Genomic DNA, 25,605 nt, shown 5'->3' on the forward strand with positions numbered 1-25,605 from the left:
ACCATGAAAAAAATCAAGTCAGTCACCTAGCTCTGAAGTAATTCTCACCTTAGCACAGCTTTGTTGGGTGAAATATGTGAGGGGGGAAGTATGGTGAGAGATGGATACCTAAACAGTGCTCTATGGAAAGCTGAATTTGCAACAGAAAACAAGGGGAGCATGGAAAACCGCAAACAGGGCTGCACACCCCCTAAAAACTAGGACAGCAATGAGAGGAGTTGCTGTTTTGAGCACGAACTTTGTAATTAACATTACAGTTATAAATCATCTTTTAATAATAATAATAATGGTGGTATTTGTTAAGCGCTTACTATGTGCAAATCACTGTTCTAAGCACTGGGGGGATACAGGGTAATCAGGTTGTCCCACATGGGGATCACAGTTTTAATCCCCATTTTACAGATGAGATAACTGAGGCACAGAGAAGTTAAGTGACTTGCCCAAAGTCACACAGCTGGCAAGCGGCAGAGGCAGTTTTGAATCCTTATGGCTACAGAAAGCAATCCATGAAGCCAATCCAGAGAAAATGGAACTTCTTTTTACCTGTTTCATCCAGAAAAAACCTCTGATTTGGAGCTCATTTGACTGTGAAAAGAAGAAAGTCGAAGTTTTCTCTGTTGGAATTTGAGCCCTCAGCTCAAAGGAGCTTGTGTTAAGCCTGTACATCCTTTGTTAAGAAATATTCTCATTGTAGAGGTTATTGTGTCTGACACTGTGCACATGCTGTATCCAAGCCGGTTTGTGTTGTCAGAGGAAGGCTTCCTAATATCTTAACATTGTTGCAGCCAGAACTCATAGTGAAAACAATTTTTGGCCCACCCCCCCAAAATGTACTTTGAGTCTAAAAACTGTCATATTTTAGGAGATCACATAATTCTGACTATTTCTTGGTGATGGTAAAATATAAATTTTTAAATTTCATCCACAGAATTTTGGTATTTTCTTATCTTATGCCTTTCAAAGAAATTCAGCAAAAGTAATTTTGTCTTTCTGAAGCATTCCAGAAGTAAGAGGTAAAAACAGCTTCTTTTTGCATTCAGATGTTTTTATCTTCTCTCACCCTAGGCATGTTACAGCGGTAATAGCATGGTGCCGAAATCTGACTCACTTGAGTCAAAATGAGATGGTCGTACACCCCCTGTGTCCCACCGCTGAGGAAAACTGGTAATTATGAATTTTCTTCAATTACGTTTTAGAGAACCAATCTATGTTTAATACACACTGTACTGCCTTTTAATGGCTATTGAATAGTTTCAAAGAAATCTACTATCCCACAGAAAATTGTACCCTCCCCACCAAATTGTCCCCTCTGTGCCCCCTGGAGTCAATATTGCACTCACAGGACATAGCCCCGTTACTATTTATTCAGTGAGATTGAACATAACAATTCACTGAAAGGAAGTATTTGTCAGTCAACAGTATTTATCAAGCACCTGCAGTATGCACAGTATTATATATATACTAAGGTCTTGGGAGACTACAATAGAGAGAAAAACACAGTCCCTGCCCTCAAAAAGCTTGCATCTAATGTGGGAGGTGGACACACAGTTATTTTCAGTTAGGAGGGGGGAAAAGAATGAAAAAGTGAGTAAATACTTAAGCAGGAGAGTACTTAAATCGATGGGTAGTAGGTGCATATAGATTGTTGTGTGTATAGACCGACTGACGAGACAGTTTGGAGGATATGATCTGAAATGAAGAAAATTAATCAGCAAAGACCTTCTGGAGGAGGCACCATTTCAAAAGGGTTTTGAAGATGCCTTCCAAATGAATTTTTGAACCATTGGCTGGAAGCAGGATTTCCACTGGGGACATTATAGGTGTACACTTGTACACGAGGGAACATAGGCATAGCCATGTCGCACCCACACAAGCCTTGCTTACAGAGGGCCGTGTTCGGATAGTATTTATCAAGCACCTGCAGTGTGCACAGTATTATATATATACTAAGGTCTTGGGAGACTACAATAGAGAGAAAAACACAGTCCCTGCCCTCAAAAAGCTTGCATCTAATGTGGGAGGTGGACACACAGTTATTTTCAGTTAGGAGGGGGGAAAAGAATGAAAAAGTGAGTAAATACTTAAGCAGGAGAGTTACTTAAATCGATGGGTAGTAGGTGCATATAGATTGTTGTGTGTATAGACCGACTGACGAGACAGTTTGGAGGATATGATCTGAAATGAAGAAAATTAATCAGCAAAGACCTTCTGGAGGAGGCACCATTTCAAAAGGGTTTTGAAGATGCCTTCCAAATGAATTTTTGAACCATTGGCTGGAAGCAGGATTTCCACTGGGGACATTATAGGTGTACACTTGTACACGAGGGAACATAGGCATAGCCATGTCGCACCCACACAAGCCTTGCTTACAGAGGGCCGTGTTCGGATAGTATTTATCAAGCACCTGCAGTGTGCACAGTATTATATATATACTAAGGTCTTGGGAGACTACAATAGAGAGAAAAACACAGTCCCTGCCCTCAAAAAGCTTGCATCTAATGTGGGAGGTGGACACACAGTTATTTTCAGTTAGGAGGGGGGGAAAGAATGAAAAAGTGAGTAAATACTTAAGCAGGAGAGTACTTAAATCGATGGGTAGTAGGTGCGTATAGATTGTTGTGTGTATAGACCGACCGACGAGACAGTTTGGAGGATATGATCTGAAATGAAGAAAATTAATCAGCAAAGACCTTCTGGAGGAGGCACCATTTCAAAAGGGTTTTGAAGATGCCTTCCAAATGAATTTTTGAACCATTGGCTGGAAGCAGGATTTCCACTGGGGATATTATAGGTGTACACTTGTGCATGAGGGAACATAGGCATAGCCATGTCGCACCCACACAAGCCTTGCTTACAGAGGGCCGTGTTCGGATAGCGGTGCAGGAACCAAGAGTCAGGTGAGCATTTGCCTAGAGTAGTCCCCGGCTCTCAGTAGAACAAGCACTAGCTAAGGTTGGCTCCGTGTGGCTCAGTAATCTAAAGTCCCACTTCAAACACACCCTCCCAAACTGCTTACGTTTGGGGCTCTGGTTTTCCTACCAATAAAATGGCGGCAGAATTGACTAACGTCAATTAATGAATGAAATATCTAATGCTAATGAATATCATTTGGCCAACCTCAAACCCAAGGAGTCGCATTTGAGGAATAACAACTAAAATACTGAAAAACACTGTACTCTGTCAAATGTCACTCAGCTGCCCATTTGTGAGTACATTTTGAACAATGCAATTGATAGTGGATGAGTTTCAAAGAAAAAACTCTGGGTGATGGCCATCAGGGATATTTTTTTTTTCAAACAAGTGCTTGCAATTCCTTTACTCTCTGAAAATAAATCTATGGAAGTTCAATGAGTTTATGTTGCTTTAAATCAATTAATGTTATTTATTGAGTGTTTGCTGTGTGCAGAGCACTGTACTGAGTGTTTGGGATAGGGAGTCGCACTGGGATCGGTAGACACATTCCCTGCTTGCAAAGGAGCTTACAGTCAAAAGGAGTTAAGATCTTTGAGGTAGGGAGAAGAATTTTGAATGATTCCTGCTTAATCCCTTTTGCAAAAGAAGAAAATTTCAAGCAGACATTACCTAGTTTATGTAAGGCCAAGAGGCGTCCTTTCCCTGACTACCTCCCCTTTGGTATAATCTATGCACTTAGATCTGTACCCTTTGAGCATTTCACCCCATTTCACCCCACCCTCAAGCCCACAGCACGTATGCACATATCCATAATGTATTTATATTAATGTCTACCTCCCCTTCTAGACTGTAAGCTTCTTTTGCGCAGGGAATGTGTCTACCAACTCGGTTGACTTGTACTCTCCCAAGCAGTGCTGTGCACCCAGTAAATGCTCAATAAATAGCCTTGATTAATTGGTTATAAACCACTACAAAAAACTGTGCATGCTTTTCACAATATGCTGCTCACTTCTCTGCCTAATAATAATAATAATAATGTTGGTATTTGTTAAGCGCTTACTATGTGCCGAGCACTGTTCTAAGCGCTGGGGTAGACATAGGGGAATCAGGTTGTCCCACATGGGGCTCACAGTCTTAATCCCCATTTTACAGATGAGGGAACTGAGGCACAGAGAAGTTAAGTGACTTGCCCACAGTCACACAGCCGACAAGTGGCAGAGCTGGGATTCGAACTCATGAGCCCTGACTCCAAAGCCCATGCTCTTTCCACTGAACCACCTGCCTACTCTTGCTCATTGCGCTCCATACTCCAGTGGAAACGCGACTGTTCAGTAGAAAGGAACAAGTGGCTGCAAACCACTGTCTCTGTAGTTGAATCCGTCAGTTTGGATCCTTGGTCTGAAAAATCACTCAGTCCACATCTTCCCACTCCTCAAAAGCCTCCCTTGTAGGAGGCGAGCGAATATATTTTTAAATGTATGCATTTGAATGTCCTTATATACAGAGCACCGTACTAAGTGCTTGGGAGAGTAAACAGAGTTGGTAGACACAATCATTGCCCACGAGGAGCTTCTACTACAAAGGAGTATTCATTCATTCATTCAATAGTATTTATTGAGCGCTTACTATGTGCAGAGCACTGTACTAAGTGCTTGGAATGAACAAGTCGGCAACAGATAGATACAGTCCCTGCCGTTTGACGGGCTTACAGTCTAATCGGGGGAGACGGACAGACAAGAACAATGGCGATAAATAGAGTCAAGGGGAAGAACATCTCGTAAAAACAATGGCAACTAAATAGAATCAAGGCAATGTACAATTCATTAACAAAATAAATAGGGTAATGGAAATATATACAGTTGAGCGGACGAGTACAGTGCTGAGGGGATGGGAAGGGAGAGGGGGAGGAGCGGAGGGAAAGGGGGAAAAGAGGGTTTAGCTGCGGAGAGGCAAAGGGGGGGTGGTAGAGGGAGTAGAGGGAGAAGAGGAGCTCAGTCTGGGAAGGCCTCTTGGAGGAGGTGAGTTTTAAGTAGGATTTTGAAGAGGGGAAGAGAATCAGTTTGGTGGAGGTGAGGAGGGAGGGCGTTCCAGGACCGCGGGAGGACGTGGCCCAGGGGTCGACGGCGGGATAGGCGAGACCGAGGGACGGTGAGGAGGTAGGCGGCGGAGGAGCGGAGCGTGCGGGGTGGGCGGTAGAAAGAGAGAAGGGAGGAGAGGTAGGAAGGGGCAAGGTGATGTAGAGCCTGGAAGCCTAGAGTGAGGAGTTTTTGTTTGGAGTGGAGGTTGATAGGCAACCAGTAGCCAGACTTTGATACCCCAGTCACACAGCATGTATCAATATTCTTGTCTCTCTCTCCAATCTGATTTATTTTAGATACATGCTGGGTGACTGAGGTATCAAAGTGCTTAAGGGCTACACACCTAAGAGCATACAGGTGGCACAGAAGGGAGGGCAAAAAGGGTGGACAGCTGAGGGACAGGCAGTGACTCTCCTCCCCTCCAAAGCCTTATCAAAGGCACATCTCCTCCACGAGGCCTTCCCAGACTAAGCCCCCACTTTCTTCTTCTCCCACTCCCTTCTCCATCGCCCTGACTTGCTCCCTTTGCTCTTCCCCCCTCCCAGCCCCACAGCACTTACACGCGTCTCTGTAGTTTATTTGTATTGATGTCGACCTCCCTCCCCCTGATCTGCAAACTCGTTGTGGGCAGGGAATGTGTCTGTTTATTCTTGTATTGTACTCTCTTAAGCGCATAGTACAGTGCTCTGCAAACAGTCAGCACTCAATAAATTTGATCGAATGAGGGGATAGCCGGCGATGGTCTCTTGAAGGAAATGTTCTGTTCATGCAGTGGTATTTATTGAGCGCTTACTGTGTTCACAGCACTGTACTGAGCGATTGGGAGAGTATTCTATAACCATCAACAGAAACATTCCCTGCTCGCAGTGAGCTTTACCGGCTAAAGATTGTAGGAAGTGGGGAGAGCGGGGGGTCTGTCGGATATGAAGTTCCAGACCAGAGGAAGGATGTGGGCAAGGGGCTTGTGCTGAGGTAGATGAGATTGAGAAACACTGCAAAGGGTGGTATTAGAGAAGCGAAGTTTGTGGACCGGGTTGGGGGATGAAATCAGTGAGGTAAAATAGAAAGGAGTGGGCTGATTGAGTGCTTTGAAGGCAGTGGTAAGGAATTTGACACCAAGATGGATGGGCAAAGTTCCCTCTGGGAAGGAAATGAATCTGTCGACTCTTTTGCATTGTACTCTCCCAAGTACTTAGTACAGTGCTCTGCCCACAGTGAGTGCTCAATGAATACCATTTATTGATTGAAGTCTCAGGGCTGCGGCTCCCTCATCGAGAATGATGGGAGACTTCATATAAACCACAAGCAGTATAAAGTGTAAGTATTCCATTTAAATTCCTAAACAAGTTATAATATATAAAGTTAGTGAGTAGTTTAAATGATAGCTCTGGATCTGTAACTTTTGGCATTTGATAGTCACCCCCTCCTCGACCCCCCCACAACAGAAGCAGCATGGCTTAGTGGAAAGAGCATGGGCTTTGGAGTCAGAGGACTTGGGTTCTAATCCCGGCTCCACCACTTGTCTGCTCTGTGGCCTTGGGCAAGTCATTTCACTTCTCTGTGCCTCAGTTACCCTACCTGTAAAATGGGAATTAAGACTGGGAGCCCCATGTGGGACAACCCATTACCTTGTAGCTACCCCAGCACTTAAAACAGTAGTGCTTGGCATATAGTAAGCGCTTAACAAATACCACCGTTATTATTACTATTATTATCTACCTACTTTTAAATTGTATATTATAAATTATTTATATTAGTGTCTTTCTCCCCCTCTAGACTGTAAATTCACTGTGTGCAGGAAACTGTTGTACCCTCTTGAGTGCTTAGTACAGTGCTCTGCACATACTATACACTCAATAAATGCCATTGATGATGATGATACACCTACCTTACCTTACCTCTGACAAATATGTGGCTACAAAAGTACAACCATAATACTAACAGTGGAACAATGTGGCACTCCGAATAAGACTAGTTAATTAAAGCCTTTCTCATTAAAACAGGTCTGTTGCTGCTGAGCTGGAGAAAATTCAAAGATTTAACTGTATCCTTTCGCCAGAAATTCTACATGTTATTTTTATTATTTTATTACTTTTGAATTTGCACACTAAAGAAATGGTTTCTCAAATGAATAAGTTATTTTAAGACCACTTATTTTACAACTAAACAGAAATTTCAGGTTATTAGCTTCACAGAAGTGACTTCCCAAATCGCAACCCTGAACACTGTACTGTGTCTATTCAACACAATCATTTTCTATACAAAACTCACTTGGGATTATATGTCACTTTATGAATTGCAATTTACACATTTTTCTTTCTTTGAAGTCCAGGAAAGCACTTACCTTTGAACGCCTTCAAGATTCCTCTCCTCCCACCATTTACTTCATTCTTTGGGATTTCCTTTAACCTTGTTCAGTTAAAAAAGAGGGAAATGGATGCCACTGTCTCCTTGTTGGTGGGGGCAATTTGAAATCCTTTAAATGAGGAAATGATTCTACATTTTAGGATCAGAGTTTTCAATGTGATTGTGAAACAAAGATATAATTGTAAGCTTGTTATGGGCAGGGATCGTGTCAGCTAATTCTGTTGTACTCTCCCAGGCACTGAATACAGAGCTGTGCACCTAGAGAGCACTCAATACATACTAATAATTGATTTATCGATATAGTCAGTAGGAAGTTGCTGAAAGCAGGCCCAGTGTTGTCCCAAATGATTCAGCCTGACACCGTGTGAACCTACCGCTGTTCAGGCAGCGGTGGCAAGTCAGAAACCTCACTGCTTTAATCGGGCGGAGGCGGTGGCAGAGAGGGAGGCGGTGGGGAGTTCCATGACCCCGGCCTGAGAGGCAGATGGGTCCCGCTGCGGGGGCAGGAGCAGGTGCAGAAACACCATCCTACCATGGGGTCCAAAATCTTCCTTAACGAACCAATTAGTTTTACTGGAGAACAGCAGTGTCCTGAACCAGATTTCCGCTGTGAGAAAGAATCAGTCTTCTGGTTCTTTCGAACAAAGACCTCTGGAAACGTGTAATGCGCTTGAAGAAGTTAGTGAGAAGAGTGTATCGGTAGCTTTGAAAAGAACCTCTGAGGCCCTCCAGGATATTGAATCCTTCCTGGCCTCCTCTAGGAAATGACAACTGGGTTGCTTGTGTGTTGGAGAACGTTACAGGATCGTACTTAATCGTTTCAAGCGACGGACCTGAACAAAAGCCGTTGTCGGTAAACGTCGAATCCGAGAATTTGTGCTCAGCGTATGGAATTGTTTGGATTTTGTCCACTTAGTGGCTCCGGTTCAACCGACTTGGAGAAAAAGGTTTTGAAGAATATTTGCTAAAATAGCCTGTCTAATGGTAGTTGAATTTGGAAGTGTGCTCTTAACAATTATGAGTATGTTTAGTTGTGATTTTCAAAATCAGAGCCATTAAATTGGGAGCTGTGAGCTACTGTTTTTCATTCCTTTACATTTATATACAACTTTTACATGTATAAATGAAATAGTCTCATAAAATGCACCCTGTTGTAAAAAATGAATTTGTAAAATAAAATTCCTCAGGCTCCGAAATTTTGAAAATTCACAGAACTGAAGCATTAATCAGTCCTACTGTAGTTTTTTGCCCAGGTAATAAGATCTTATCAGTTCCCTTAAAAAATGGAAGAGGTGGAAAGCCCTGAAGCATTGTAGTGTCCCGTTCTCATTTCGAAGTTTAAACCATTAGTGTTTAAAACAAAAAATCACATTTAATTAGGTGGGATACCGTAAAGGTCAAGCTAATAGATCTGCTTGGTTTGTTGCAACGAGGGAATGAGGTTTTTTTGTTTAACCAAACTTTTCAAGAGGATCAAGAGACTAAAGCCCAAACAAGAAACAGCCCTGGGCACTTCCAACAGCAAATATTTTTACATGTCTCACTTGGCCAGGACTTGGTCCCACATTGGCTAATAGCACTCAGGGGTAAACTTCACACACAGTGGTATGTGAGTGAGAACTCTATGGTACTTTTTTGTGATTTTTTTTGTTTTGACATGACACATTAATACCTAGCTAGCTTTTGTCCCTTATCCCATCTGTATCTGAAAGCCTAATTTGTGCAGATTAAATACACTGCATCAAATGTAAAACATTGTCCAGGAAAAAAAACAACACCTAAGATGATCTGTGGGTGAGGTTTTTGTGTGGCCCATAGTTTAATATTTGGTCTAATTTTCCCTTCAGGTAAGCCCTTGTACCTTGAAAAAGGAGCTAATAAGAAGAAACACACCACATTTACACGTATGGTATTGAATTTAACACTCAATGATAAGATTCACATTCCACAGATAAATGCCCCTCTGAAAAGAATTTTGTAGAATGTGAAAAATGTGTCTAGACCTACTTGTTTCGAGAATCATTTTGCAATTCCACAGGAGTCCTAAGGGAATAGAGGCCTCAGGTGCTTTTTGTGGGGAGGGGAGGAGGGCATTAATCTACATTTGAGCTCCAACTGTTGGTAGGGTTTCTCTTCTCTATTATTAAGCGCTGTCGAGGCGTTTCCAATTCTTAGCGACGCCATGGATATACTGTCTCCAGAACGTCCTGTCCTCTGCCATAATCTGCAAACTTTCTAACGGTTCTTCTGTTATTGTTGTTATGGTCTCTATCCATCTAGCTGCCGGGCTGCTTCTTCCACATTTCCCCTGGACTTTTCCCAGCGTTAGTGTCCTCTCCAGAGAATAAGACCTCCTGATTGTGTGTCCAAAATACGCTCATCTAAGTTGAGTTATTTGGCCTTCCCTCTGTGGTTTAATTTGCTCCAAAATCCATTTGTCTGTTTTTCGGGCAGTCCATGGTATTCACAAAAGCCTTCTCCAGCACCACATTTCAAAATAATCAATGTTCTTCCTATCCTGTTTTTTCACTGTCCAGCTTTCGGGATCCATCCGTTGTCACTGGAAACACCATGGAGTTGACCGTTTGTATTTTTGTGGCAGTCATTACCTCAGTACCTTTCCTCTCTGCTCTAGTTCAGAGGAAATCCCATTCAGTGGCGCTCAGGCCTCCTCTGGGCAGCTGCCACCAGCTTTGGCGGGGTTGGGGGATGGTGGAATGGTACCACTCACTGTGCTGAGGGAATCCCTTTGGTGCCAGAATGACTTAATGACTTTCAGAAGGGCCTCCCGCAGTGAGTTATGAGCGCCAGAGAAATCCCAGCATCACAAGAGACAGCTGTCTCCAACCCTTGGAAACGGCGCCGGAGAGAGAACCGCTGACTTGGCAAGCCCAGAGAGACTGCCAGATCCAAAGGGAGAGCCATATGTGGTGCCATGGGGTTCAGGAACGCCCACCCCCTTCTACCCTCAACCCATTTGTACAAAAGTGAGCTGAAGGCCTCCTTAGAAGTACTGCGGTGGGGCCCCACTAACTGGGTCTTAACCATTTATCCCGATGCATCATTTTACCAGTCATTTTTCTAATTAGATCAATATCTCTCAGGCCATTCCGTAAGTCCTCCATAGTCATAAGGCAAAAGAGCTGACTCAGGACACTTTTTTTCTACCTTCTCAGCTACTGTGGCTAAAATCTGCTAGTTGCTCTTTTTTTTTTTTTTTTTACTAATTTGTTTCACTGGCTGACGACCAAGAATATGACAGATAGTAAATGCCCAATTCTATAACTGAAGGAAAAATTTAGCTACATGGGTAAGTCATGTGAATCCTGCCTGGGCTTGGAGAGCACCGAACATGAACTGAAGAACTGTCCTTGCCTGGCTTATTTTGACAAGTCATTTAGGCCTTAGTGCACTTAGGCACTTTGGCGGATGAGGCATTTTTAGTCGGAAGCCTCCCTCTTTCCAACAGCTCCGGGGCATATCTGGATTTGCTTGTTGGTGCAATTCAGTAAACGCCCAGAAATCAGCTCTGGGACCGGTGGTCCAAGTGGAGGCAGACCTCGCAAGGTCGACTCTCGTCGACCGCTCCCAGAGTGAACCCAACTTGGGAAGTCTATCACAGGAGCCTCGTGGGCCTCGGTACCATGTTCTGCACCGGAGGGGTGGGGTGGGGGCAATTCACTAAACACAGCACTTGTTGCCAAATAAGATCCCTGTGTGTGTGTCCCCTTTCTGATCGCCCTGACAGAAGGAATTAGGGACTGTCTGCCAACTCATTAATTCATTCAATCCTATTTATTGAGTGCTTACTGTGTGCAAAGCACTATACTAAGTGCTTGGGAGAATACAATATAAAGATGAACAGACACATTCTGTACCCACAAGGAGCTCTGTGATGTTGTATTTTCTCAAGTGCTTAATACAGGGTTCTGCATAGAGCGAGTGCTCAATAAATACCATCGAATGATTGAAAGCATATGTTCTCAGTTAAAACCAGGGAGGGAAGAAGGGATCTTTCCTAGCCCCTTCCCCTCGCAAGCCTGCCCTAGGTCCCCTTTCAGCATGGCTTAGTGGAAAGAGCCTGGATTTGGGAGTCAGAGGTCGTGTGACCTGGGGCAAGTCACTTCACTTCTCCGTACCTCAGTTACCTCATCTGTAAAATGGGGATTAAGACTGTGAGCTCCACGTGGGACAACCTGATTACTTTGTATATACCCCAGTGCTTAGGAAAGTGCTCGGCACATAGTAAGCGCTTAACAAACACCAAACTATTATTATTACTCTTATTAACTTGGAAATTAAGACTTAAGCACTGCAGTACAATGTCAAGACCTTTGAGCAGGTGCCCTGTTTTGCTGGGCCTACTGTAGTGAGAAGCAGCATGGCTTAGTGGAGAGAGCCCAGGCTTGGGAGTCAGAGGTTGTGGGTTCTAATTCCGCCTCTGCCACTTGTCAGCTGTGTGACCTCGGGCAAGTCATGTCACTTCTCTGTGCCTCAGTGACCTCGGTGGAAAGAGTTCGGGCTTTGGAGTCAGAGATCATGGGTTCAAATCCCGGCCCTGCCACTTGTCAGCTGTGTGACTGTGGGCCAGTCACTTCACTTCTCGGTGCCTCAGTTACTTCATCTGCAAAATGGGGATTAAGACTGTGAGCCCCACGTGGGACAACCTGATTCCCTTGTGTCTACCCCAGCGCTTAGAACAGTGCTTGGCGCATAGTAAGCGCTTAACAAATGCCAACATCATCATTAAGGCAGCAGCCGTAGCTGTCACCGGCCCGTCTCTCCTAAGCCCCCCCAGGCTCCCCCATTCAACGCCCAGCCATTCATTCATTCAATAGTATTTATTGAGCGCTTCCTATGTGCAGAGCACTGGACTAAGCGCTTGGAATGAACAAGTGGGCAACAGATAGAGACAGTCCCTGCCCTTGGACGGGCTTACAGTCTAATGGGGAGACAGGCAGACAAGAACAATGGCAAGAAATAGAGTCGAGGGGAAGAACATCTCGCAAAAACAACGTGACTTTCAGCCCTGAAGTCACGTTGGGGAGAAGGAGCCGGTCCCCCTTCCCCGGCCCCTTGGCCACACTCCCGCCCTCCCAGAAGCCTCTCGGTTAGGCCGCGGCGGGGGGGGGGGGGGAGGGGCCGTAGGCCGCCCGCCGGCTGTCAGGGGGCCCGAGGGGGGCGGGGGCCCGTCGGGGAGGCGCAGGCGCGGACTGGGGCTCCGGCGCAGGCGCGGTGGGGGTCGGGGGGAGGGGGAGGGGGCAGAGGAGGGCCGGCCGGGCCCGCGCGCGCATGCGCGCACACACCAGCGGGCCGGCCGGGCCCAGGCGCGCATGCGCACACACCTTCCCTCCGGGGGCCGGCGGGACCGGCTGGCTTCCCAGGTCAGAGACACGGAGAGACCCGGGGAGATAACCGAGATACGGGGAGACACGGGGGCGCCCGCCCTGAGGAGGAGGAGGAGGAGAAAGAGGAGAAAGAGGAGGGAGGAAGAGGAGGAGCGGCCCCGCGACGGGAGGGCAGGGAAGGGGCTGGAGGACGCCCTCCGGAGGGAGCCGGCTGGTCCCGCCCGTCTCATCTGTCCGTCCGTCCGTCCGTCCGTCCGTCTGCCTGCCCTTCTGTGGGCCTGCCTGTCCTTCCGTCTGTCTGCCTGTCTGTCCGTCCGTCCGTCCGGTTGGACGTCTGTCTGCGTGCCTGTCCGTCCGTCTGCCCTTCTGTGGGCCTGCCTGTCCATCTTGGCGTCTGCCTGTCCTTGTGTCTGCCTGTCCTTGGGTCCGCCTGTCCTTGGGTCCGCCTGTCCTTGTGTCTGCCTGTCCGTCCGTCCGTCCGTCCGACTGCCTGCCTGCCTGCCTGCCAGGGACCCCTTCTGCGCTCCCCACACGTGGGGCCCGGGCCGAGCCGGAGAGGAGAGGGGAGAAGAGGAGAGGAGAGGAAGGGGCACCCGTCTCTCTCTCTCTCTCCCTCTCTGCAGAGGCTCCTCCGTGGGCAGACCGCCCGGACCACCTCCTCCCTCCCTCCCTCCCTTCGTCCTCCCATCCGTCAGGCCATCCATCCTCCACCCGTCCGTCTGTCCATCCATTATCCATCCATCCATCTATCCATCTGCTTGTCAGTCCATCCATCTGCCCATCCATCTGTCCATCCGTCCATCCATTCAGCTATCCACCCATCTATCCATCTGTCCATCTATCCAGCTCTCCATCCGTCCACCCATCGGTCCACCCATCTGTCCATCCATCTGTCCACCTATCCAGCCATCTGCCCATCCATCTGTCCATCCATCCGTTCATCTACCCACCCATCTATCCATCTGTCCATCTATCCAGCTCTCCATCCGTCCACCCATCTGTCCATCCGTCTGTCCACCTATCCATCCATCTGCCCATCCACCCATTCATCTATCCATCCATCTGTCCATCCATCATAATAATGATGGTATTTTCTAAGCGCTGGGGTGGGGGGTGGATACAAGGTGATCAGGTTGTTCCACATGGGGCTCACAGTCTTAATCCCCATTTTACAGATGAGGGGACTGAGGCACAGAGAAGTTCAGCGACTTGCCCAGAGACACACAGCTGACAAGCCGCAGAGCTGCGATTAGAACCCATGACCTTTGACTCCCATGCTCTTTCCATTGAGCCACCATGCATCCATCCATCCAGCCAGCAGTTAGATGGGTCCTGACCGGCACCAGCAGACCTGTAACCCTCATCGTTCCCCTTGCAGAGTGCTGTCCAGCTCAGCCAGTTGATGCCAAGATCGGATGACCCTGACCCGACACCCGCCTCCTTTCCCCGGGCCCTCTTGCAATATCGCGCCACAAAGGTAACTCTGAGGCTGCCTTACCTTTTTTGGCTAAAACGAACGGAATACCAAAATGTTTCCAAATCAGACTCGATTAATTTGGAGGTAGGAAGAGCAGACGTGTGTATGAGCACATGTTCTGCTTGTGAATTCGTCACATTTCTTTCATAAATGTCTTTGGGGCAGAAGGAACCTTTCTTGAAAACCGTCTAGGAAGTGTGTGCTTTGTGAGCGACATGAGAAGTTAGGCTTTGAAACAGTTGGGGACAGCGTGTGAAGCCCACAGCAACCTTGCATGATCTCTGCAGCAGCTGGTGGGATAACATGAAAGGTTTAGGGGCAGGAGTAAAGGGATTCTAATGTTGAGATCGGTAATGAACTAAACTCTTAAGTCGATTGGGCCAGATCCTACCGGTGTAAAAAAGTTAAGGCTTGAGAAGCAGTGTGGTCTAAAACAATGGTGGTATTTGTTAAGCGCTTCCTATGTGCGAAGCATTCATTGTTCTAAGCGCTGGGGGGGGGGATACAAGGTACTCAGGTTGTCCCACGTGGGGCTCACGGTTTTCATCTTCATTTTACAGATGAGGTCACTGAGGCCCAGAGAGGTGAAGTGACTTGCCCAAAGTCACACAGCTGGCAAGCGGCGGAACCAGGATTAGAACCCATGAGCTCTGACTCCCAAGCCTGGGCTCTTTCCACTGAGCCACGCTGCTTCTTTCGTGAATAGACCCCAGGCCTGGGAGTCAGAAGGACCCGGATTCTAATCCCAGCTCTGCCACTTGTCTGCTGTGTGACCTTGGACAAGTCACTTATCTTCTCTGTGCCTCGATTATAATAATGTTGGTATTTTTTAAGTGCTTACTCTGTGCACAGCACTGTTCTAAGTGCTGGGGAAGATACAGGGTAATCAGGTTGTCCCACGTGAGACTCACAGTTAATCCCCATTTTACAGATGAGGTAACTGAGGCCCAGAGAAGTTAAGTGACTTGCCCACAGACACACAGCTGACAAGTGGCAGAGCTGGGATTTGAGCCCATGACCTCTGAGTCCCAAGCCTGGGCTCTTTCCACTGAGCCTCGCTGCTTCTCTGGTTATCCCATCTCTAAATTGGGATTGAAGACTGTGAGCCCCATGTGGGACAGGGACTGTGTCCAACCTGATTAGCTTGTGCTGAAGAGATGGTTAGCATCATTTGGTAAATTACTGCTGCAGTGGCCTACTTAATGTAATTATAAAAAAATTATTAAGCACCCTCAGTGCGGTAGCTGGTGTGCCGGAACAAAAAGAGTTTCTGCCCACAGGGGACTTACATGAAGAAATAAATGTGAATATCCAGATTAAAAAGTGTTATGTTTCTACCCCCATTTTGCTCTAAGGGCTTATTTTGCCATGGGTCAGGGGATAGAGGGTGATGTAGGGAAATGTACGTGAACCAGTGGTGAAGAATTACAGAGTAAATCTCTCTTAATCTTTTTCCTCAGAGAGAAATTGAATTAAAAAGGTTGTGTTTCACCAGAAACTCTGAGTCTAGTTAATGCAATTTTGTACCTGATCCAAGTGGAAACAGTTACTTAAAACGTTTTTTCCCCCAAGTTTTAACCTTGCTCTCTTCATGATTTACCTTGTGACTGAGAAAATTCTTTACTGCAGGTTCTTGCTGAGAAATGACACTTTGGGGAAGGTTCTTTAAGAGTCCTAGATGAGTGACATTTTTAAAACGTGGAGAATTATTATTATTGTCTGTTATCTCCTGAAATTGGAGGGCCTCAGTAAAGGAGACAGTTAAGGGCCATTTCTAAAATCTCCTTCTGGTGTCCTCTTATTCATAAGCCGGTGGCTGCAGTCAGTGGCTGGGGAGGTGAAAAGCTGTGATGTCATGGCAGTGTTTCATGGCCACCAACTCTTTTTTTGGCAAGAAAGGTGATCCGGACGTGTCATTGCATTGTTCAACCTACAACTCTCATGGTTCTAGCTGGGAATAATCATAAATTTCCAGAATTATTGGGCAAGCAGTGTGTCAGGCCCTGGAGAAAAACACAGTGACAATTATCCACCCTCAGACACGGGAAGCAGCACAGCCTTGGGGCAAGAGCACGGGTTTGGGAGTCAGAGGACCTGGGTTCTAATCCCGGCTCCACCACGTCTGCTGTGTGACCTTGGGCAAGTTGCTTTACTTCCCTGTGTCTCAGTTACCTCCTCTGTAAAATGGGGATTATGACTGTGCCCCCCTTGTGGGAAAAGGACTGTGTCCAACCTGATTACCTTGTATCTACCCCAGTGTTTAGAACACTGCTTGACACATAGTAAGCGCTTAAATGCCAAAATTATAATTAGTGAATAGGGCACAGGCTTAGGAGTCTGAAGGCCCTGAATTTTAATTCCAGCTCCTCCACTTGTCTGCTTTGTGACCTTGGGCAAGCTATTTAACTTCTCTGTGCCTCAGTTCCCTCTTCTTTAAAATGGAGATTAAGACTGTGAATCCCATGTGGGACAGGGACTGTGTCCCACCTGATTAGCTGGTATCTACCTATATGTCTGAAGGTGGCTAATTGTCAGTGTATTTTTCTCCAGGGCCTAACACACGGCTTGCCCAGTGTAGTGCAATTAATCAGTAATTCTGGAGATTTATGATTATTCCCAGCACTTAATAAATACCATAAAAACAAATAAAGGCACACAGAAAAAGTGCAGCTCCCAAAAGGTAAACCATTGTCATCAGCAGGATGAACATCAACATTTATTGAGCACCTATAGTGAATGGAGCCCTGTTTTTTTGGTTTGGTTTTGTTTTTTGGGGTGGGTGTATGTGTTTGTAGAGAGAGTGCAAGGCAGATCACCTTGCTGGGTCCTGTTCTCTGAGTGCTGAGCTGGGTGCTCTTCTGAGCTGAGCAGGTGCCTGCAGTCGGGGTGGGACCAGTCAGAAGACCAACTCCAAAAGTCAGCTGCCTTTTTAGGGCCATCTACATGGTCGGGACTTCAAACGTTCAGGTCTTCCCCCAAATTCAAAGGGGATACAGGGTCAGCTCCTCTGCTGCTCCCTGCACTGCCAGGGTTGGGGGTGGGGTGGGGTTGGGGGGAGGACTCCCCTCCTCTGGGTCATGGGGTGGGGGTGGTCACAGCCCTCCATCCCTCCCGGGTGGCAGGTGAGCTCCATCTGCAATCTCCAGACACCAAATGCACATTTCAGGCTGCTCTGGCATGGCATTCCGAGTTCATCCCAAAAAGCAGGCTTAGAGGTGCTGGATATCATCGGTAATTTCTTTCAGCATTTGCTTCCCCCACTAGATTGTAAGCTCCTTTTAGCTAGGGACCATGCACGCTATTTCTGTTGTACTCTCCCAAATGCTTAGTACAGTCCTATGCACCCAGTGGTCAGGAAATACTGTTGTCTGATCATCTCCAGAGGATGGTACTTCCTTTCGCCCCGGGCTGGTTCCAGCTTTTCACCCACACAGTTTACCCTGAGACCAGACCCAAATCATTCTCCTTCAAACACATTCCTAAGGCCACTGCCCCCAAGAGTGTTTCTCCAGAGAATATGCACCTAGTTCTTGGTACCTAGAAGCAGCATGGCTCAGTGGGTAGAGCACGGGCCTGGGAGTCAGAAGGACCTGGGTTCTAATCCCAGGTCCGCCACATTCCTGCTGTGTGACCATGGGCCAGTCACTTCACTTCTCTGGGCCTCAGTTACCTCATCTGTAAAAGGGGGATGAAGAGTGTGAGTCCCAAATGGGACAGGCACTGTGTTCCACGTGATTAACCTATATCTGCCCCAATGGTTGGCACATATTTAGCACTTAACAAGTACCTTCTTTATTATGTGCAGCACTTGTATCCCTTTTTTTTTTCTCTTTCAGGTCCCCTTAAAGCAGGCCTCCATAGCTTCCTGTTTTGAGTGAGGCTTGGAACTCATCCACTACCCAACACCGCTGGACTCTCAACCCTGCACAGAGGTAAAAGTGTTTTCAGACTACCTGTACCTGAGCATTTTATAATTTGGTATTTCTATTCTTTTAAAAGGTACTTCCTTAATGTATCCATTTCATTTTATTGGGGAAGGGAGCCAGTGGCTGAATTCCAACAGGCACTTAGGATCAAATGGGAAGATGTTTGGTGCTTGCTTTTGGTGAGGTTGGTTCTCCTAGCCACATAAGGGTCAGATTTCGCTGTGTTCATAGTAGATGCTTGTGCTGCTCATCTCAGAATACAGGCATTAGCTCACATTTAAGAACATGAAGATTTAACCATTCTCTTCTACTTCTCCACCTCAGCTCCCGCTCCCCCCAAGCTCCCCTTTGCCCTCTGCCTTGTTGTCGACTGTCCCGCCTCCAATCCCTGCCTCACCCTCCCTCGCCACTCAAACCTGCCGGACCCCAGCTTCCCTTTTGGCCAAGTGATCATTTTTCCCAGGATGATCGAGCCAGTCATCCTGGAAGAGAGGTTCGCCCCTCTCGCCCCCTCCACGGGGAGAACGGGAGACTTGGACCACGTCTAGAACATTTTAGATCTTTGTACTTTCCAGAAAGAAGGTTCATTTTTTTCCCCCCACGGTTCTTGTGTTTACGAGAATGCTCTAGAAAGAAAGCAGTGGCTTCATTTCCGAGGGTCTCAGTTGTTGAAGTGCTTAGTACAGTGCTCTGCACATAGTAAGTGCTCATTAAATACGATTGAATATCTTCCTGCCTCTGGCGTTACAGAATGACCGAGGACATAAGCAGCCACGGGCAGTCTGCTTCCTGATGGCGCCCGGCCCATCGTTGGTGATGGCAGCGGAGACGGACAGGGCCCACGCCCTCCTCCAGACTTTCAGCTCGGCTTCCGTGGTTTCCGGCCTCGGCTTGGGGGCCTTCTGCTTCGTGGCCGACAGGGTCCTTCAGCTGTCGGCCGTCCAGCAGCACGACTGGCTCCGAGCCCTGGCGGATAACGCCGTACACGGGGCCGTGGGGATGTGGTCCTGGGCCATCGTCATCGGACTCAGGAAGAAGAGCGACTTTGGGGAAGTCCTCCTGGCCGGATTTTTAGCCTCCGTCATTGACTTGGACCACTTTTTCCTGGCTGGTTCCCTGTCCCTAAAGGTAAGAGCCCTTTTCCCTGCCCCGTCACCCCGAGGCATCCACAAGCCCTCCCACCCTTTGCTTAAGAAGCAGAACAGCTCACTTTAGATGCCACCCCCATTTCAGATGGTCTGCTTCTCTCCTTTGTAGACCGTGGGTGTTAGTATGCCAAGATGAAAACAGCAGCGTTACGGAGAGCTTTTCTCCGTAGGTTTCAGAGAACTTTCCAGATGTCATCTAGTAAAGTGCTGTGTACACAGTAAACGCTCAGTAAATGCCACTGATTGTTTGATCGACAACAAACCTAGTACTTCCGGAGCCCTGGGATCCCAGGTATAAGTGGAATTTATTGAGCTCCTACTGAGTGTAAAGTACCCATCTAAGCAATCGGGAAATTATAGCACATGCAAGACTTGTGATCACTACCCATCAGTGCCAATATAGGGTCCCTGAAATTGTCTATAATGACATTGGTCTGTGTTAAGCACTTACTAAGTGCCAAGCATTGAACTAAGCGCTGAGGTGGATACAAGATAATCAGGTTGCACACAGTCCCTCCCGAGGCTCACAGTCTCGGGAGAATAAGAACTGAATCTCCATTTTACAGATGAGGAAACTGAGGCTCAGAGAAGTGAACTCCTCTGAGGTGAGACAACAGGCAGGTAGTGGAGCTGGCATTAGAACTCAGGTCCTCTGACTCCCAGGCTTGCATGTGTGCATGGGACAGGCCCCAGAGTTTTGGAGATAATTCACCCTGCACACATTTGAGTCAAAAGCAACACATTCCAGTTGGAAGGATCCCCTCTCTTGAAAATCCCCTTGCCCACAGAGACTCATCATCGTGAAAACGAGCAAGCCGCTCAGATGGGGCTATGTGCCACATCATTTGGATCAGCTAAAACATGCTCATGCTCAGCTAACACATGCTCATCATTTTGCCAGTAATGTAGTTTCGGAGGATAGCCTTAAAATTTTTCTAGCCACCTTCCGGCAGGTAATCTGGTCTGCTAAATCACTATTGATGCAGCTTAACCCATCCCATTATTTGACCATTGTCCATTCATTGACAGTATTTATTGAGCACTCAACTGTTGTATACGCAGCACTCTACTAAGAGTGCATTAGAATGGTTAGACATGATCTCTGCTCTCAAGGAGTCGGATTTTATTCATTCAGTCTTATTTACTGAGTGCTTACTGTGTGTCAAACACTGTACTAAGTGCTTTTGATCTAACAAGGGAGACCGACACTAAAATGGATTAAAGGTAGGAGGAAGCTGTGGAGTATAAAGATACATACAAAAAGAACCTCCTACATTTGCCATAGTGATTATGCCCTCTGCTTGGTAATGGTAATAATAAGAACAGTAATTATTATTATTATAATGGTATTTTCTAAGTGCTTACTCTTTGCTGAGTTGCCATTCTAAGCGCTGGGGTAGATACAAGGTAATAGGTTGTCCCACGGAGGGCTCACCATTTTAATCCTCATTTTACAGATGAGGTAACTGAGGCACAGAGAAGTTAAGTGGCTTGCTCAGGGTCACACAGCAGACAAGTGGCCCATGTCTTCTGACTGCCAAGCCCATGCTTTTTCCACTAAGCCATGTTGCTTCCCCGCCATCGTTACTGTTCCAAGAGTCTTCATTTTTGTGAAACAGCGTAGAGTTACTACAACTGGTCTTACACTGGCTAACATTGAGTCATTTTGCAACTTAGATGAAGTAGCTGAACTTGGAGAAGCAGCAACAGTATTCATTAAGTGCCTACTGTGCGTACCACAGTATTAGACGATGGGAAAAATGACACGGGAGAGAATTCAGACAGTCCCTCACACCCAAGAAGCTAACAATTTAATAAGGTGGGGAGAGTTGTGACAGACCAAAAAAGATGAATTGCTAAAAGCAAAAGACAAGGAAAATGATGAATACAAAAAGAATAGAGGACTTTGGCTAGAAGAGAAGAGTTTCGGGTTCCTCTGTGTCCAACAGCTACGGCAAAAGCCACGGTCTCTGTTTTTTATGTTATTTGTTAAGTGCTTACTCTGTGCCAGGCACTGTAATAAGCTCTGGGCTAATTACAAGCTAATCAGGTTGGACACAGTCCATGTCATTCATTCATTCAATAGTATTTTTTGAGCGCTTACTATGTGCAGAGCACTGTACTTAGCACTTGGAATGTGCAAATCGGTAACAGATACAGTCCCTGCCCTTTGACGGGCTTACGGTCTAATCGGGGGAGACAGACAAGAACAATAGCAATAAATAGAATCAAGGGGAAGAACATCTCATTAAAACAATAGCAAATAAATAGAATCAAGGTGATGTACATCTCATTAACAAAATAAATAGGGTAAATGTCCCACATGGGGCTCCCAGTCTTAATCCCCATTTTCACTGAGCCTCAGTTACCTCTTCGATAAGTGACTTGCCCAAGGTCACACAGCAGACAAGTGGTGGAGTTGGGCTTAGAACCCATGACTTTCTGACTCCTGTGCTCTCTCCACTCTGCCATGCTGCTTCTTAGAGCTGGCCACCAGGTAGACAAAACCTTTCCCGCCTTGTCTCGAGCAGAGTAGATTCGATTCCTCCTCGGAGGTGGCCGGGGGAAAACCAGACAAAAAAGGCAGTTGTATTTTGTTTTTTTCCCCATCAGTCAAAACTGCAGATCCTTCTGTGAAAGCAGGGTCTATGGGAGATGGAAATGGTGCCACAGCTACGTGTCTTTTTCATTCCCCAGGCTGCTCTGAATCTTCCGCAAAGACCTTTTCTTCACTGTTCTACTGTGATCCCTGTAGTGGCGCTGACACTGAAGTTCATTATGCACCTTTTCAGGCTCAAAGACTCCTGGTGCTTTCTTCCCTGGATGCTGTTTCTGTCCTGGACTTCTCATCACGTCCGCGATGGGATTCGTCACGGCCTGTGGATCTGCCCCTTTGGAAAGACCGCTCCCTTGCCTTACTGGCTATACGTGACAATTACGGCCTCCTCCCCGCATCTCTGCTCCTTCATCATGTATCTGACGGGCACCCGAGAGATGATGTCTATAAAACATGGAATTCACATCGATGTCTAGGGGAATCGGATGGAGGTCGTGGAAGAGCGGGTGTCTTAATGTGAATCGTTCGGGGCATCGACCGCCAGGATGGATGCAGAAACATTTGTCCCTTCTGAAATAGCCGGTATCTACTCCAGCGTGGAGTCCCGTCGAGTCCTAATTCTTCTTGCCCAAAAGATTGATGGTTTTACTACTTTTGTGTTCTGAAATTTCTTTCCACATCTGATTTTAACACTTTCCCTTTCTCTCCCCTCTGCTTTCTCCGCTCAAGTAACATTCCAGTATTTAATTTCACTTTCAAGGAAATGTATCGGAAGAGCACATTTCCTTCCAGGAGGCGATTTGAATCCTGTTTCCGTGAATTGGAATGACTAAAATGAACACTATAATACTTCAGCCTAATTTAGGACAAAGAGTCAGAGTAATTGACATTTCAGCGACTGCTAGTAGGACGCTGTTTTATTACATGTGCTGCCTTGGCCTGGCAGTCACCTTGCCAAACAGAATCTGATGGCGGGGGAAGAAAGGATGGGAAAATTTCCTTTGAGATTTTTCTAATGGAGCATTCGTTGATGCAGAAGGTCATTTGTGGCAAGAACATGCTAAGGATATCATCTAACTTTGGAATTAATATCAGGATCTCAGAAAATCCTTGTTCAGTAAATTACTACCCTTAATCCTAGAAATTTCATGTTGGCATTTTAGCAAAGTATTCTTTACAAAGCCCCTTTTCCCCAAGGAGCTCAAGTATTGAAATTTTAAATGGTACTGTATTACTATCATTGCACTGTTTACAAAATAATCAAGTACAAATCATAGGGCCGTGTCTAGTTCTCTGATCTCTGTTCCACAAATATACCACCGACAACAATGTAAAATGTAAGACTGATCGTTCCAGGTGCCGTCAACCCTGTTTAAAATATTTTCCGAAGTGGCTGCTTAAAATGATTAAAACAAAGTAGTTGCTATTTGAAAAGCCAAAGAATGTATTCTTCCAAAACGAATGCGTTTTAGGTAACTTGGTTTTCCTGTTCTTTGGTAAATGAAAGTAAATTCACACCAAAAGCTACTGATGTATAAGAAAAATGAACAGAAAGTATGGCATTTACACAAATCTTAAATTTGCCTTACTGGATTAACTAATACTTCGGTCTCACCCCTGTACACAGCCTCTTGTTGTCAAAAGCCATCAGCATTTTTGTAGGGGTATCGACCCATGTTATTTTAATTACTCAAAATACTAATGACTTTGTGCCTTAATATGTGATAAATTACTGATGATTCATAGAGTAATGTCTTCTCCAAAGTACAGTATTTTTTTTTTAATATAGTCAGTACTGAATTAGAGGGAATTCACTGAATTGTCAGAGGCCCAAGCCCTGATCAACCCATTAAATCCATTGGCTAAAGGCACTTTGTTTTGAAACCGGGTTCAACATATCTAGGGGCATGTATCAGTGCAGAGTTGTGAGACTTTTTAAATATTAAATATTAAAATTTCATCTCCAGGTAGTGTATGTTTGGTTGCAATTCTTCAGAACTAGAAATGTAAAGAACCTCTGATCCGGCTCATTAAAACAATTGTAGAATCTTTTCTGATTTTTGTAGAGGTCACACTGTATAGATTTTTAGAATTCCCTCTCTTTTGTTCTGCAAACCACAGAACAGAGCAAAATAGGCATTAAGTTGTGCTGGAGCATTGACTTTTGACTCTGTTCAGACTTTGTAATTTCAAGTTGTCAGACTGGACTTGGATGGAAATGAGATTGAGTTCAAAGTGTTAATTTCACTGCAACAGATGGCATTAAAACGTTTGGCAAAGTGAGCACTGTAGTCTCTAGAATCTCTGACAACAGCCTAAATGGCTCTGGTTTCCATCCTTAATGTATGTTTGTTTTTTCATTGTATCAATCAATCAACAGTATTAATTGGATGCCTGCTGTTTAGAGCATTGAATTATATAACTGGGAGGTTGCAACAGAAAGAAGCCAAAGAACCAGACCCTGACCTACTCAAAAGAGCATTTCATCAGATATTCACTTTCCCAGTTGAGAAGCTTGACCTTTTTGAATCTTTTTTTTCCTGCCAAATATCCAGAGCCCCTTTAAATTGCATTATTAATAATGGTATTTGTTAAGTGCTTACTATGTGCCAAGCACCGTTCTAAGTACTGGGGTAGATACAAGGTAACCAGGTTGTCCCACAGTCTTAATTCCCATTTTACAGATGAGGTAATTGAGGCACAGAAAAGTTAAGTGGCTCACCCAAAGTCACACAGCAGACAAATGACGGAGCCGGGATCAGAACCCACGGCTTCTGACTCTTAAGCCCCTGCTCTTTCCACTAAGCCACATTGCTTCTCGCAGCGTTTTGATCCAACCATCTACGGTGCCTTGACACATCTTGGCCTGTATCCCAGAGAGGCAGTGGCAAGAGCACCGAGAGCCAGCAGCCCTGCTTTATAATCCCAGCTCCAACACTTGCCTGCAGTGTGATCTTGGGTAAGTCACTTCACTTGTCTGGGCCCCAGCTTTTTAATCTGTAAAATGTGGATTTAATATCTGTTCTCCCTCCTACTTAGACTGCGAGTCCTACACGGGACTTGTGTCTCATCTGAATTATCCTCTGTCCACCATGGTCCTCGGCTCATTGTAAGTGTTTAATAAATGCCATCGTTAAACTCAGCGAGCCTCCTTCCATGAGAAAATCTGCAGCAGAATATCTGGCTACACCCGGCTTCAAAGTCTGGGTGGTGGTCTAGCAAACTCCAATTACTCCGATCTGGCACCGGGCTTGATGTAAGGGTCTCAACCAAGTCAGAGTTTCAATTCAGAGCTATATTTGCTCCTGGGCCATGGATGCGTATCTCTGAAAGTAGAGAGAGAACTCTCCCCACATTTTCACTAGTTAATTTCCCATCCTTTCCTAAAGTAACAGCTCAAAGCAGGTGAAAGTTCAGGAGAACCACTGGTCCTTGTCGGGGCTTAATGAGTGCTGGGGTTTCCCAGCACTCAGCCCAGGCAGCTGTGGACCACAGTGAAGATTTCACCCATTAAAGTTTAATTGTTCAGAGTGTAAACTAGGGGATAGAGCACAAGCCTGAGAGTTGGAGGATCTGGGTTCTAATCCTGCCTCTGCCACTAAACCTTTCTGGGCCTCACTTACCTTATCTGTAACATGGGGATTAAGACTGTGAGCCTCTTCCCCAGCACTTAGAAAGTGCTTGGCACGGAGAAAGCACTAGCAAATACCTTTAAAAACATGTTTGCTCACAGCTCTGATCAAATCTCCACTGGGTCTTAGACACCCATCTGGGCAGTGGGGCTTTTTCCT

The 25,605-nt window shown here is 46.0% G+C and overlaps 2 protein-coding genes and 1 non-coding gene across 5 annotated transcripts in view; 2 read left to right on the forward strand and 1 right to left on the reverse strand.

Moving 5' to 3' along the window:
• The window catches only part of C3H5orf34 (chromosome 3 C5orf34 homolog), a 30,975-nt gene extending 22,544 nt beyond the window's left edge, over positions 1-8,431 (forward strand). For all 3 annotated transcript variants that reach the window (XM_029060078.2, XM_029060079.2, XM_039911502.1), the window contains exons 11-13: positions 1,066-1,164; positions 6,995-7,035; positions 7,927-8,431. In XM_029060078.2, coding sequence (XP_028915911.1) covers positions 1,066-1,164; positions 6,995-7,035; positions 7,927-8,126 — 340 coding nt within the window. In that variant the 3' untranslated portion in view covers positions 8,127-8,431. The remainder of the gene's footprint in view (positions 1-1,065; positions 1,165-6,994; positions 7,036-7,926) is intronic.
• Positions 8,432-8,621: 190 nt separating this feature from the next.
• Positions 8,622-8,708, reverse strand: MIR1387 (microRNA mir-1387). The gene has a single exon (NR_034842.1). It is a non-coding gene; the product is annotated as a microRNA mir-1387 (primary transcript).
• A 3,951-nt stretch (positions 8,709-12,659) lies between these two features.
• Positions 12,660-24,097, forward strand: TMEM267 (transmembrane protein 267). Its single transcript, XM_001508050.4, has 5 exons — positions 12,660-12,742; positions 14,085-14,183; positions 18,020-18,115; positions 18,860-19,237; positions 21,955-24,097. The coding sequence occupies exons 4-5, from the start codon at positions 18,902-18,904 to the stop codon at positions 22,288-22,290; spliced, it is 672 nt and encodes a 223-aa protein (XP_001508100.2). The 5' UTR covers positions 12,660-12,742; positions 14,085-14,183; positions 18,020-18,115; positions 18,860-18,901; the 3' UTR covers positions 22,291-24,097.
• The last annotated feature ends 1,508 nt before the right edge of the window (positions 24,098-25,605 follow it).

Source organism: Ornithorhynchus anatinus, chromosome 3 (assembly GCF_004115215.2).
Source record: "Ornithorhynchus anatinus isolate Pmale09 chromosome 3, mOrnAna1.pri.v4, whole genome shotgun sequence".
Taxonomy (NCBI): domain Eukaryota; kingdom Metazoa; phylum Chordata; class Mammalia; order Monotremata; family Ornithorhynchidae; genus Ornithorhynchus; species Ornithorhynchus anatinus.